Genomic DNA, 15,216 nt, shown 5'->3' with positions numbered 1-15,216 from the left:
ATATCGTAAAAAATGTGAACAAGCTGAGCTTGCAGTCGCTTCCCTGGAGAGTGCTCACAAGACACACCCACATGATAAAACCCTCCTTAGATCATTGCAGGAAGCCAGAGAGGCAGTAAACGTTTTCTATTTAGCGGAAGTCCAACGCAACCTACATAGACTGAATCAAAAATTCTATGTTTATGGTAACCGGGCTGGTAGACTGCTGGCAAGGAAGCTGAGAGGCAGGAAAGCTAAAGAAAAAATTCACATTATCCACTCGGATAGGGGTAAAAGAGTCTATGATCCTGACGAAATTGCAAAAGTTTTTGCATCTTACTACGCCAAACTATATAACTTGAAGGTGGATTCCTCCACCTTTCAACCTACAGGCACGGATGTTCAGAATTTTCTGGACAAATTTCCTCTCCCTTCGCTGTCACCGGAGTCTTGTAGCTCTCTTAGTGTGCCTTGGACTCTAGCAGAAGTCGAAAAAGCTATTGACTCCCTCCCAGCAGAAAAGGCCCCGGGACCCGATGGTTATCCTTCTGGTTTCTATAAATCCTTTAAGGAGAGTTTGGCTCCGGTGCTCCTATCGGTGTTTAATGAAGCCACAGAAGTTGGGCGCTTCCCCAAAGAAATGCTGGAAGCTCAGATCATCACCATCCCCAAACCGGGGAAAACTCCCACCTCAGTCCAAAATTTTAGACCAATTGCTCTATTAAATACGGATTTAAAACTCTATGCCAAATTAATTGCCAACCGTATCAGTCCCCTGCTCCCCTCTCTGATCAACCCTGATCAAGTGGGCTTTGTCTTAAACAGACAGGCCCCAGATAATACGCGAAGGGTGATTAATGTCATTGAACATTCTGCCTGTAGAAAAGAACCCCTCCTAGTTTTGTCTCTGGATGCCGAAAAGGCGTTCGATAGGTTAAACTGGGACTTTATGAGATTGACTCTGGCCAAATTTGGATTCTCTGGTAGGATCTTAGACTCTATCCTGGCTCTCTATTCCACGCCCTGTGCGAGGGTCTTTGTTAATGGATGTCTTTCTTCACCCTTTAATATCTCTAATGGCACTCGTCAGGGCTGCCCGTTATCTCCTATTATTTTTGCGTTGGCGATAGAACCCCTGGCTGCTTGCATTAGATCCCGGGACTCGATTAGTGGCCCTGTTATAGGGGGTATTTCCCACAAAATCAGCTTATTTGCGGACGATATTTTGTTATGTCTTTCTGATCCTGAGACTTCCTTGCCAGTACTACATGCTGTTCTTCAAGACTATTCGGATGTTTCCTATTACAAATTAAATACTAATAAAACTGAGGCCCTCCCACTCAATATATCTCCGACTGTGGTCTCTGGGTTGAAGGAATCGTACAAATATGCCTGGAAATCCTGCTCCTTGAGATATCTGGGGATTAACTTGTCCAGTGAAGATAATTTAATTGAATGTAATTATGCCCCATTATTAAAAGCCTTTACGGAGCTGACTGGGGAGTGGATGCTGCAGGAGGTATCTTGGCTGGGTAGGATTGCTGCTGCCAAGATGGTCTTATTGCCGAAATTAATGTATCTGTTTCGCGCCATACCAAGACCCCTTCCCAGACTCTTCTATAATAAATTTAACCAGGTCCTGATTAGATACCTGTGGGGAGGCTCTAGGCCAAAAATTGCTAAAAAGATTCTTATTCTGCCCAAACAATCCGGTGGGGTAGCTTTCCCGGACATAGAAAAGTACCATGTTGCTTGTCTGTTAAGTCAGTCCAGGGACTGGTTTGACACCTCGAGCATGAAACCGTGGGTCACTCTGGAAGCTTCTTATTTGAATACTGCTTCTCTTTCTGATTTGTTTTGGTTGCCACCCTCTGCTGCCCAAAGAAGGTCCAGATCTTGCAAGTCTATTAAAACAACCCTAGATTCTTGGCATAAACTAGTGTCCTCTTCGGAAGAGATTAAATTGCCGTCTCCCTGTCTGTCGATATCTGCTCTTATGTCCTTGATTCCTAATATTACCCTGGAAGAATGGATTCGGAGGGGCCTCTCCACAGTAGGCGATTTTTTTATAGGTGACGTCTTGATGTCCTTTTCTCAAATACAAGAGAGATTTGGGATTCGGACTCAAGACTTTTTCAAATATTTGCAGGTGAGAAGCTGGTTACACTCACAGGCTTTACATCTTCACAAACCTTCTTTTCCGGCTTACATTAAAAGCCGTCTGGAGACACCCTCACGTAAAGGTGGGATTACGTGGTGGTATCATTTTCAACTGACTAACAGCACACAATCTAAATTCAAAGCTCAGATTTTATGTGAAAGAGATTTTAATAGATCCTTTACTGATGCAGACTGGGACAGTATATTTAGGTCTTGTTTTAAAGTTTCCAAATGTATTAACCACTCTGAAATGTTCTTCAAGCTTATACAGAGGGCCTACTTCACCCCTGAAAGACAAAATAGGATCTGGCCATCCCAATCTAAATTATGTTGGCGGAAATGTGGCTCAACGGGGGATATCTTTCATATTTTCTGGGCGTGCCCACTGATACAACCACTCTGGAGAGAAGTTTTCAATATGATTAGCATGATTTTAGGATTCACTATCCCCCTGGACCCAGCTTTAGCATTATTGCATTTGTTCGTAGACCACCTTTCTACAGGTGATCGCTACGTCTTGGGGCATATTTTGATAGCCACTAAAGCTGCAATAGCCCAATTGTGGAAATCTGAGAATCTTCCCTCTTTAGCGTTTATTCAAAATAAGATTCACAAACATTTTATTTTTGAAACAGCGGAAGCTAAATACTCTTCCTCAGCTAATTCTATTCACCTGAAATGGTTAGGTTGGTCCGACTATAGGGGGAGAGAAGGCAGGCTAACCGTCTATAGCTCTCTAATTGCTTTATCTGTGCTTCACCCCACCTAGATTGACCTCTATAAGAATGTTGTGTTATCAGACGTTTCTTAGTTATTTATTTATTTTTTTCTTGGTGTTTGTTCGTGCTAAGCCTCTTTTTTGTGTTTCTTCTTTTTGATTCTGAACACCTAATGTAACCAACTGTATATCCATTCACCTGTGCGTTACAAGTGCTTTGATTATGGTAACCATTCCGGACTCCCCCTATGTTCCCCTTTTCTCTTTTTTCTGTTCCCCATTTCTGTGTGAAAAATCTTCAATAAAAATTCTAATGTTTAAAAAAAAAATCAGTATGCTTTTTAAACCAGTGCCATGTGTGACATAGTATGATTTTTAAATAGTACCATATGTGTCATGCATGAAGTTTTATCTGCTGAAATGTGAGAACTATAACACGTTGTAAAATTTTGGTTTTGTTAACAAAAGGGTACAGCCTGGTAAAGTCAAAATAGTGAATTTTTTCATCACAAACTGTTTTGTGATACAGCTTTATGTTGTATTCTGCGACTGGTGTTACGTGACACTCTTTTCAAAGCCATTATCTTTTAATACAGTTTAATATCGAACTCTATAAATTTTATAATTAGCTGGGTTCCTGCATTTCAGATCACACATTGATAAGGCCCTATTTAGAGGTAAGTCCTGTATAAATTTATAGAATGTGATAGTATTAGGGATGTTAGGGACCCATGTGATGAAGTCACCTGGCCGCGGTACATGGGCCCGCATATTTGCGCAAATGTGTGCTAAGAATTTCAATTATACTCCATGTTAATTGTGAGGGTTTATTTAAATTATTTTTATTATCGGTGTTCTTAGTGCTAAGAGTGTGCATCTGCATCTCTCTTCCCCCAGCATAGTATTAGAAGCCTCAGCATGATAGCACCTCTTGATATCTTTAGTAATAGGATGTGCAATCCAGGTTCCCCCCTTTTAGTCGTAGGAACCAACTGCGACTTTGGAATATTTCGAATCCAGCCGTGTTGCCGTAACACTTCCAGAGAAAGTGCTACGCTGATCAGCAACTGCTCTCTTGATCTCGCCTTTATGAGGAGATCGTCCAAGTATGGGATAATTGTAACCCCTTGCTTCCTCAGGAGTACCATCATTTCCGCCATTACCTTGGTAAATATTCTCGGTGCCGTGGACAGACCAAATGGCAACGTCTGAAATTGGTAATGACAATCCTGTACCACAAATCTGAGGTACGCCTGATGAGGTGGATAAATGGGGACATGAAGGTATGCATCCTTTATGTCCAGAGACAGCATAAAATCCCCCCCTTCCAGGCTTGCGATGACCGCTCTCAGCGATTCCATCTTGAACTTGAACCTTTTCAGGTATATGTTCAGGGATTTTAAATTCAATATGGGTCTGACCGAACCGTCCGGTTTCGGGACTACAAACATGGTCGAATAATAACCACTTCCCTGTGGAAGGAGGGGAACCTTGACCACCACCTGTTGAAGATACAATTTGTGAATTGCAGTTAACACTATTTCCCTCACGTGGGGGGAAGCTGGTCGGGCCGATTTGAGGTATCGGTGAGGGGGCATCTCTTCGACTTCCAGCTTGTATCCCTGAGACACAATTTTTATTGCCCAGGGATCCACCTGGGAGTGAACCCACTTGTGGCTGAAATTTCGAAGACGTGCCCCCACCAGGCCTAGCTCCGCCTGTGGAGCCCCAGCGTCATGCGGTGGATTTTGTAGAGGCCGGGGAGGACTTCTGTTCCTGGGAACTAGCTGTGTTGTGCAGCTTCTTTCCTCTGCCCCTGCCTATGGCAAGAAAGGACGCACCTCGGACTTTCTTGCTTTGTGATCGAAAGGACTGCATTTGATAATGTCGTGCTTTTTTAGGCTGTGCGGGAATATAAGGCAAAAGATCAGAATTACCGGCTATAGCTGTGGAGACCAGGTCCGAGAGTCCTTCTCCACACAATTCCTCAGCCTTGTAAGGTAAACCTTGCATATGCCTCTTTTAGTCGGCATCACCTGCCCATTGCATGTTCCACAGGACACGTCTAGCAGAAATCGACATAGCGTTGACTCTAGAACCCAGTAGACTAATGTCTCTTTGGGCATGTTTTATATATATATATATATATATATATATATATATAAGACAGCATCTTTTTTATATATATATATATATATATATGTATACACATACTAGGGTCTCAATGTCTGCTGATAAGGTATCTGTCCACGCTGCTACAGCGCTATAAACCCATGCCGACACAATCGCCGCTCTGAGTAGTGTACCAGCATGTGTGTAAATGGACTTCAAAGTACTTTTACTGCATGCTATCTGCAGGATCCCTGAGGATAGCTGTTAAGTCAGCGCTACCTTTTGGGTAAACGTGACAAGCTTTGTCCACCCTAGGGGAAGATTCCCATCGTATCCTGGCCCTAGTAGGGAAAGGATACTCCCTGAGAATTCTTTGTGGGAAGCTGCAGCTTCTTGTCTGGAGATTCCCGCTCTTTTTCTTCATGAGAGGAGGGAAATTTACCTCAGCTTTCTTCCCCTTAAACATGTGTACCCTTGTGTCAGGGACAGATGAGTCATCAGTGACATGCAAAACATCTTTCATTACAATAATCATATATTGAATACTTTCCTGCCATTTTGGCTGTAACTTTGCATTATCGTAGTCGACACTGGAGTCAGACTCCATGTCGATATCAATGTCTATTATTTTGGATAGTGAGCGTTGTGAGACTCTGAATGTCTCTGCGACATAGGGACAGACATGGGTAGATTCCCTGTCTGTTCTCTAATCTATTGTGCAATAAATTTACCTCAGCACTTAATTTCACATATCCAATCAGGTGTCGGCGTTGTCGACGGAGACACCACACACACACATTTGCTCCATCACCTCCTTAGGAGAGCCTTTTACCTCAGACATGTCGACACACACGTACCGACACACCACACACTCAGGGAATGCTCATCTGAAGAGAATTCCCCCACAAGGCCCTTTGGAGAGACAGAGAGAGAGTATGCCAGCACACACCCCAGCGCTATATGACCCAGGAAAAAACACAGCAATTTAATGTTTACCCAGTAGTGCTGTTATTATCTGCGCCGAATTATGTGCCCCCCCTCTTCTTTAAAACCCTCTCTTCTACCGTGGTATAAGCAGGGAGAGACCGGGGTGGTGCTGTGGAGAAAAAACATGGCGCTGGTGAGTGCTGAGGAAGAAGCCCAGCCCCCTCGACGGCGGGCTTCTGTGCCGCTTAAATATACATTTTCTTGGCGGGGGCTCATACATATATACAGTGCCCAACTGTATATATGTTTACTTTTGCCAAAAAGAGGTCCAAATGCTGCCCAGGGCGCCCCCCCCTGCGCCCTGCACCCTTACAGTGACCGGAGTATGTGAGGTGTGTGGGAGCAATGGCGCACAGCTGCAGTGCTGTGCGTTACCTCAGTGAAGAACTAAGTCTTCTTCCGCCGATTTGAAGTCTTCTTGCTTCTCATACTCACCCGGCTTCTGTCTTCCGGCTCTGCGAGGGGGGCGGCGGCGCGGATCTGGGATCGGACGGCGAGGGTGAGATCCTGCGTACGATCCCTCTGGAGCTAATGGTATCCAGTAGCCTAAGAAGCAGGACCTAGCTTCAGAGAGTAGGGCTGCTTCTCTCCCCTCAGTCCCACGATGCAGGGAGTCTGTTGCCAGCAGAGCTCCCTGAAAATAAAAAACCTAACAAAATACTTTCTCTCAGCAAACTCAGGAGAGCTCACTGAAAAGCACCCAGCTCGTCTGGGCACAGTATCAAACTGAGGTCTGGAGGAGGGGCATAGAGGGAGGAGCCAGAGCACACCAGAACCTAAATTCTTTCTTAAAGTGCCCATGTCTTCTGCGGAGCCCGCCTATCCCCATGGTCCTTACGGAGTCCCCAGCATCCACTAGGACGTTAGAGAAATAGCCTTACTGCATCGCAAAATTGCCTTGGTGTGTGTGCAGTGCGGCTGCGATGCATGCGCAGTTGTCCAATAATCAAATGGCTGTGTTATTACCAGCACTGTGTACAAATCAGAATCAGGCTCTCAATGCAGTACACAAATAAAAAATTATTTTTGGCTATACTCCCATGCTCCCAACTCCTATGTGTGGATTGTGCTCATAGGGGGGAATTCAAATGTTTGAATAGTCGGTTGGGTGTCTGTTTTTCCCATCTATTAGATAGGAAAAAAACAGACTGTCAACTGACTTTTCAAACATTTGAATACCCCCCATAGACCAAAATGTATGTGAGTGTTTAAAATGGCCAGTGAAATATCTTGCTACGCTCTCATTCTATTAATGAATGATGACAAATGTAGCTCTGACTCAAGTGTATTGTGGGCCTGATTGCTTTATTTGTGGATGCGAAAATATTCTAAAGCTGCAGGAGGTGTTTAAATAAAAAACACCCCTCCTGCCAGCGTCGCAGATTCAAGTGCTGCGTCCGAAGGTGCAGCATCGAATCCGCAACCATCGGATCTGCAGCCTGAGCTTACTGAGAATGACATGCTGGAACTCCTCTGCTGGGGTCAGAGCACTCTGTGGCAGCATGCCTAAACAACGAGGGTGCCACTCCCCTGTTTTGTACAATGGTCCCTGTCGCTGCCCCCTCTCTGCTCCCAAATGACTGCAGCATGTCAATCATGCTGGAGCTTTAGGGGCACAGCTAGCGATCTCGCAACATAAATCAATTATACTGTAGCAGAATACTAGACATATGGCATAATGCATACTACACTATACATCATGTACTGCATTATTCATTCATCACTTAAACAATGCATCATTCAACAAATATCGGCCCTCATTCCGAGTTGCTCGCTAAGTTTTTCGGTCGCACAACATATTCGCAAAGTTGCGTTAATGTAGTAAATATGCGAACCTCCGCCCCCAACGTATTTTTGCACATTCGTACGCAGTATTACACAAAGTGGGCGTACGCCAAATGACATCGCAGTAATGCGAAACCATCGCAGCATTGCGAAATCATCGCAATAACACATACTTAATCGTAAAAATACTAAGTTTGAGTATATTTACAAAGTTTTGCGTAAAAGTGCACACTTTTAAGGTAAAACGCACAAAAATGTTTTTTTGGCCTATTAAGTGCAATGACACCTTTCCTTTTAAAGACCACAAGCCCTTTTCAATTACGAACCCAATTAGTGTAATGATTGATAATGTTCCAAAACAATTAAGTGTGAGAATAAAAAAAAATTAACACTTTGTTGCCATAATTGGCCATCAACATGTCAAAGTGTAAAAATTTTTTTTTTTTTTTTTTTCACTTTTTTAATTTTTAAAGGTGTTGTTTGTGAATGAAGGTGTTTACATGTTTCTTAACACAATAATCTCCTTTTTTTTTTGGTAAAAATGTAACGTTAGATGTGTGTAATTTTTTGTACAAAACAAATTCTGCCTGCCAATCTGCTGATCCTTTTTTGCATTAATAAACACAACACCCGGTTAACTTTAATCAACTTTTTTATTTTTGTATTTGTTAATATTTTTTTTTTTTTACAAATCAAAGAATACAAGTCAAGCAAATTTTTGCAAATGGTCCACACAATCCATCATTCCTTGCAGGTGTTGGCGCATGGTGTAAAGTATCCCTGAAAAACTTGTGGGATCTCCAACTGCAACATCTGAAATTAAGATGCAACACAAACATTAATAACTTAATTACATTACTTATTAGCCAAGCAAGGCGCAAAGCACACTTAAATGCTGGCATGTCCAAACTGCTGGACTCCAGCTGTTGTGAAACTACATATACCAGCATGCCTTTACACAGTTTTGTGGTCAGGGAATGGCAAAGCTGTGTCAGGGCATGCTGGGATGTGTAGTTTCTCAACAGTTGGAGTGCCGCAGTTTGGACAGGCCTGCTTTAATGGCAAAGTTACTACATCCTGCCTGTTTTATGGTACAATCATTAGCAGAACACACAAGCCTGCTCAGCCTTTTTATCAGATTTTAAAGTGTTCCAGACCATGTGTTACATTTACTACTACAGTGATCGCGCTGAGACCAAAAAAAAGTGGGTCCCAGGGACCCCTCACTTTTAAAAATTGGGGTCCTACTTGTCCTTTTCTGGGTCCCATTGGAATGAAGGTTTTAATTAGTCTTATTAATGATTCAAACATAAAAACACAAACTTGATTTGGACACTACAAAAGGGGTGCAAGGGGGAGGATGGGGTGACGATGCTGCTGGGCTGTGTAGCATACAGGACACCCCGCACTTTAGATGTAATTAGACATTTTGGTGACCTTGTGGCAGAAAGAGAATTGGTTCTCCCGCACTGAGACTGAAAACTGTGACAGTGCGCGCCGAAGGCGCGCTGGAATTTTTTAGGGGCGTAGCTTCGTGGGGAAGGGGCGTGGTCACATAATAGTACCAATTCACATTATTCCACACAGTAGTGCCGCTTATACACATTGCACCAGGTAGAACCTCCTATACACACTGAGCCAAGGAGAGCACGTTATTCACATTGCACCAGGTAGAGCACGTTATACACATTGCGCCACACATTGCACCAGGTAGAGCACGTTATACACATTGCGCCACACATTGCACCAGGTAGAGCACGTTATACACATTGCGCCACACATTGCACCAGGTAGAGCACGTTATACACATTGCGCCACACATTGCACCAGGTAGAGCACGTTATACGTATTGCGCCAGGTATAGCACGTTATTCACATTGCGCCAGGCAGAGCACATTATTCACATTGCGCCAGGCAGAGCACATTATTCACATTGCGCCAGGTAGAGCACTTAACAATTATATGATTAAAAAACAGGACAACATTATTAAATAATACATTTTCTATATGTAATGGCTTTATGGTGCCGCTATAATAGAGCCCCAGACTGGATTTAGACACTACAAAAGTGTTGTGGGGGAGGGAGGGTGACAATGCTGCTGGGCTGTTATCATATCGGAAGTATGCATTCAGGATCCTGGCTGTCGGGATCCCAGCAGCCGTAATACCGATGCCGGAATCCTGACAGCAGCCACAATACCAACACTGGCATCCAGAGGTGATCAGGATCCCGGCAACGATATCCTGACAGTCAGGATCCTGAAGGGAAGTATGCACTGCCGCCACTGGTTTAGCGTGCAAGTGGGAAGGGGGGGGGGGGGGGTTAGGATATGGTGTTGGGGAGGGTTAGGCTGCAGAGGGGGGGGGGGGGGGGTATAGGTGTTAGGCACTAAGGGGGTGGGTTGGGTTTAGGCTGCGGGAAACGGAGGGTTAGGGATGGGAGGTTAGGGTACCCTCTGCACTCGTCACTCTTGTCGGCTTTGCTGCGATCGGGATGCTGGTGTCGGTATACTAAATGCCAACATCCTGATGACGACTTCGGACACTTGGTACAACCACTGGATTTGAGTCATGCTGCCTGTAATTTATGTGCTGACTGATCAACTTCAGTGACACTCACTGTGCTGGCTGCCTTTACAGTAACCAGCGGCAACCAGCAGTAACCAACAGCAACCAGCAGTAACCAACAAAGGCAGACAGCACAGTGAGTGTCACTGAAGTTGATCAGTCAGCACATAAATTACAGGCAGCATGACTCGAATCCAGTGGTTGTATCAAGGGTCCTGTATGCTGCAGAGACCAGCAGCACTGTCACCCTCTCGCCTCACCCCCACTCCATACCACAAAAATGTTGCGTTTAACACCTGTTTGCAGGCGCCATGCAGCCCCCATCTCCGCCATCCCACCGATATGAACAGCCCCCCTGCCGCCACCGTAAGTCCAGCTCACCCCTCCGCACAGCAAGCACAGTCCCCGGTCACCGACGTTCAACATCCCCGCAGCACAGTGTGTAGCGCGCCGCAGAGCCGTCCTCACTGTCTGTCCGGCTCCCGTGAAGCTCCAGCGGGTGATCGGCGGGGGCGTCCTCACTCTGTCCGGCTCCGTGAAGCTCCAGCGGGTGATCGGCGGGGGGGCGTCCTCACTCTGTCCGGCTCCGTGAAGCTCCAGCGGGTGATCGGCGGGGGGGGCGTCCTCACTCGGTCCGGCTCCCTTGAGGCTCCAGCGGGTGATCGGGGGGGGGGGGGAGGCGGGCCGCACCGCCACAAGAGGACTTATAGAAGACCAGCTTCAGCGGAGCATCTTGCCCCCGGTGTGATGTGTGTGCGCGGTGTAGGGGGCGGGGCCTTCTGGGTGCATGCGGATAGAGAGATGCGGCGGCGATTGGATGAGGAGGCGCGGCGGTGATTGGATGGGAAGACAGAGTCTCCTATTGGTGCAGTGATACACAGCGCGTCCTATGGGACCCGCTCATTTTTTAAAACCGGGTACGTCTCTTCCTGTAGCGCGTAAAAACGCGCTATAGCGCGTATTTTGCGATCACTGCTACTATGTGAGTTATATTTAAGATGGAACGTTGCCCATAGCAATCAAGCAAAAATATGATTATTATATTGTAGAAGTGGATCCCAATTTTTTAAGTATAATCTTATTGATTGCTATGTCCGACATCCCATGTTAAAGATAACTACCATCTTCGTCAGTGTGACACCATGTTGGCATTCATTCCCATTTGTTGTTTTATTTGTTTTGTATTTTTAGTGGGTTGGTCCTGCATCATCACACTGCATATCCACATCTTCAGAAGGCCAACATATCATAGCATTCCCACACTCCATGAAAGCTGCCCTTACTAAATAAGTGCAAACATGTTTGACTTGAACACTTATTAATTTTGAGAATGTAACTTTCACACAAAAAAACAGTGTGTCATTAGGCTGCATAACAAAGTGAAGCATGTGATTTTTAAGTGTAAATATTCAGACTACACAGGCCCAAGTGTAAAAGGCAAACATACTAAACTCCACTCAGGTCTAACTGTTTCCCAGAAAAAGTAACACATATAAACCCTGTTCTCCTGGCAACCCTGGCTACCTAATGAGTGTCAACCTAGAGTGGACACACAAAACATTGCACACATACACACTGTACATATAATGACACTCACAAATATGTAAAGGCAACATGTACACCATGATGAAATTTTTAAATATTTTTCCAGGGTCCAAGAATTCAAACAGTACAACACTGCATGTTTTGGCATTGTAAGTGTAAGTGGGTAATCATTTTTTTAAAAATTAAAATATACTTACTTTCCACGGCAACATCCAGACTCCCGGAACGTTCGGCAGGGGCTTCCTCTGCCCATTCACTTGGTGGGGATGTTGGCTGGATGGGGGAAGGCGGCTGGATGGGGGAAGGAGGAGGGATTGGGGAAGGAGGAGGGATTGGGGAAGGAGGAGGGATTGTGGAAGGAGGCTGGATGGGGGAAGGAGGCTGGATTTGGTCCGCAATTTCAGAGGGGGGGTCTGATTGAGAGGGCGAGGGGGGCGGAGAAAAAGTTAAAGCAATAGAGGGTGAGGGTGGTTCAGATTGTGATGTTGATTTTGAAGGAGAAGGGGTATGGGAAGGAGGAGAAGGGGTCCCAGAAAGAGATGGAGAGGTGTGGTGAGAAGGGGAATGTAAAGTGGAGTGGGCCAGGGAAGCTGATGGGGCCTGGGAAGCTGAGGGGGACTGGGAAGCTGAGGGGGAGTGAGAAGGGGAGGGGGAGTGAGAAGGGGAGGGGGAGTGAGAAGGGGAGGGGGAGTGAGAAGGGGAAGGGGGTGGGGAGTTTTGCCGTTGTTGTTGTCCTAGAATGATAATATTGTTCAAATTGTTCAAACATGATAAATTACATAGTAATCAATTTGTTTTATCAATGTTCTGTTCATTGTTAAATTATTTGTTTTGTTCCAAAGAAAAGCAAACATGTTAAGATCCTCTTCATGTTGGCCACAGCAAACAAAATGAGTCTAAAATTTAACTTTGAAGCTCATTCCTTAATCTAGGCAATTGAGTCATAGTGATTGGTCTCAGCAACATCACCAGATTACTATTCAAGGCACCTTATTATATAGCCTGCACTGATCAAGTATTGTGGATTAATTTCCTGCCTGCTTCTTATTTTTTGTAAACATGCACTTGTTTGGTGTTACTTTGCTACAGTCAGTACTGTTTTACCTAACCACACACAGTGTCCTAATTTCCATAAAAGGGCATTGCAGGTTGCAATTAGCCTACCACTTACTGTAAAATGTCTGCAAATCCAAGGGGTTTACAGCAGGTATTGAGTAGGCAATTGGCCAAAAGCATGTGCAGTGCAGGGGTGGCAGATATAACATGTCCCGAGAGAGTGTTTTGTTTTTTTTAAATTTAAAATTATGGCCAGGGTAAATACATGCAGCTTTATTTTAGCCTTGCAAATTTTTGCACCTGATTTAACACACCCCACCCAAAACTTACTCTCTCTGCACATGTTACATATGCTTCCCCTGCAGTGCTCATTGTATTTAACAATTGTTACTTAAATTACGGAAGGCCAAAAATTGGAAAATAACACATTAGCACAATTTAGTGCAAAAAACTTATGTAAGGTAACTTACTTCGTGTATGCAGCGCACGGATTTGATGGCGGATCTCCGCCAACAAATCTGGAGTCCGCCTACGGAGATCACTCCACCTCCTTTCGAGCTGGATGATTGTCCGCCTGCTGCGGACTCGCGTCCGCAGCAGGCGGCGGACCTCCGCGTAGGCCTCGCGCTTCACCCGATTGGGGATGAAGCGCCCAACGCGGCCTACGCGGCGGTCCATCACCGCAACCAGCACGCGGAGCTCCCGCCTGGTGAACGGTGCTGCACACATCATGGCAATGGCGTTTTCCTTATTTGGGCATATATTTATAGTGTCTGTTAGCATGTGATTGGTCAAAAATCTATGTTGTCATTTCTATTAACTTTATTGATCTTTGCAATGCTGTGAAAAGCAGAGTGTTATTTGGCACGAGCGTAAAAACGCAATAGCAGAAGCGAAAATGTTTGGTACACAAATTTAAGCAAACAAAACACACACAGAGACACAGACTTTAGTTACAAATACTAAACATATCTGTGTACTCACCACAGTTCGTGTGATAATTCAGCTGGACAGTCACAAAGTGTGAAACATTCAGTATCATTTGTTTGTGTGTTTGGTTACATAATCAGGATTTGATGATATAAAACAAATAAGGACACTATTTAGCAACATTACAGTATTTAAATTTCAAAATAAACATTGTAAGCTTAACGTGTTTTTGTATTTTGAACCAAAAACAATTACACATTCCAACACCACAAAATCCGTACCCAATCACTTTACAAGATCATACAAATTGAAATCATGGTTTATAAAACAGAAGCATACTGTGTTGTATTATTTGGGCAAATATAAAATATATAAACACTATACCTGAAATATTCTGCTACAATTCTTGCCCTCACTTGGCTCCCCCTCCGTGTCACACTCCCCCCACCGAAGCGTGGCACAACCCCTGGCTCCTCATCAGGCAATTCCTCTGCCTGAGGAAGCTCTACACTACTCCTTACCGCGATATTATGGAGTATTGCGCACAGGACCACTATTTTACTTGCCATCTCCGGCGAATACATGATGTCGCCACCAGTGCGGTGGAGAACACGAAACCGCCCTTTCAGGACACCAATTGTGCGCTCCACCAGCTGCCTAGTGGCAGTGAGCGCGGAGTTAAATGCCATCTGTGGTCCTGGCCTGGGATTACGGTAAGGAGTCATGAGCCAGGGGGTGCAAGGATATCCACGGTCTCCTGTTGGAATAAAAGCAAAAATTTAGATCTTAAAATTTTAAATTTTAATTTTTTTTTATTCAAAAATATTTGAGCAACAACTCACCCAATAACCACATGTCTGGTCGTTGACTTGATCTTAATCTCTGCCATATCCCTGATTGTCTAATGACATACGCATCATGGGAACTTCCAGTAAACTTTGCGTTCAGGGAAAGGATCTGGAGGGATGGCCCACAAACAACCATTACATTCAGAGAATGAAACAGTTTCCTGTTTCTAAAAATTTCTTCATTATGTTTTGGTGGCTGAATAGCTACATGTGTGCCATCCACAACCCCAATAACATGTGGGAAGCGACTCCCACCTTCCGCAAATTGCCGCTTCACCACATCTAGGGCACCAACATCCAAAGGCATAGCAATAAATTGCTTAAAACGCTTGAGGAAAGCCTGGCAGACACGTCGCAGGACCTTACTGAACTGGCCCTGCGACATGCCAACCAGGTCTCCAACCACATGCTGGAATGATCCTGTGGCCAAAAAATGTAACACTGCAAGGAATTGTGTCAATGGTGGTATTGCTGTAGGATACCGAATTTCAGACTCCAGATCACTCTCTATTATGGAGAGAGTGTCTA

The 15,216-nt window shown here is 44.7% G+C and overlaps 1 protein-coding gene across 1 annotated transcript; it reads right to left on the bottom strand.

Annotated features, from left to right (window-relative positions):
- Nucleotides 1–8,447: 8,447 nt before the first annotated feature.
- LOC134891204 (putative nuclease HARBI1) lies at nucleotides 8,448–14,931 on the bottom strand. The gene is made up of 5 exons (XM_063913523.1): nucleotides 14,683–14,931; nucleotides 14,225–14,597; nucleotides 13,895–13,916; nucleotides 12,052–12,588; nucleotides 8,448–8,554 (listed from the first exon to the last, which is right to left on the bottom strand). Exons 1-3 carry the CDS (start codon nucleotides 14,822–14,824, stop codon nucleotides 13,913–13,915), a joined length of 519 nt encoding a protein of 172 aa, XP_063769593.1. The 5' UTR covers nucleotides 14,825–14,931; the 3' UTR covers nucleotides 8,448–8,554; nucleotides 12,052–12,588; nucleotides 13,895–13,912.
- Nucleotides 14,932–15,216: the final 285 nt, after the last annotated feature.

Source organism: Pseudophryne corroboree, chromosome 1 (genome assembly GCF_028390025.1).
Source record: "Pseudophryne corroboree isolate aPseCor3 chromosome 1, aPseCor3.hap2, whole genome shotgun sequence".
NCBI lineage: Eukaryota > Metazoa > Chordata > Amphibia > Anura > Myobatrachidae > Pseudophryne > Pseudophryne corroboree.
The sequence above is the reverse complement of the archived record's forward strand: the minus strand, read 5'-3'. Positions and strand labels throughout refer to the sequence as shown.

Excerpts from the sequence above, each read along its gene's own strand:
- LOC134891204 (XM_063913523.1), bottom strand. The coding sequence starts at position 14,824 with ATGGTTGTTTGTGGGCCATCCCTCCAGATCCTTTCCCTGAACGCAAAG. Across the intron at positions 14,598-14,682 it reads ACCAGACATGTGGTTATTGG|GAGACCGTGGATATCCTTGC; the intron begins GTGAGTTGTTGC and ends TTATTCCAACAG.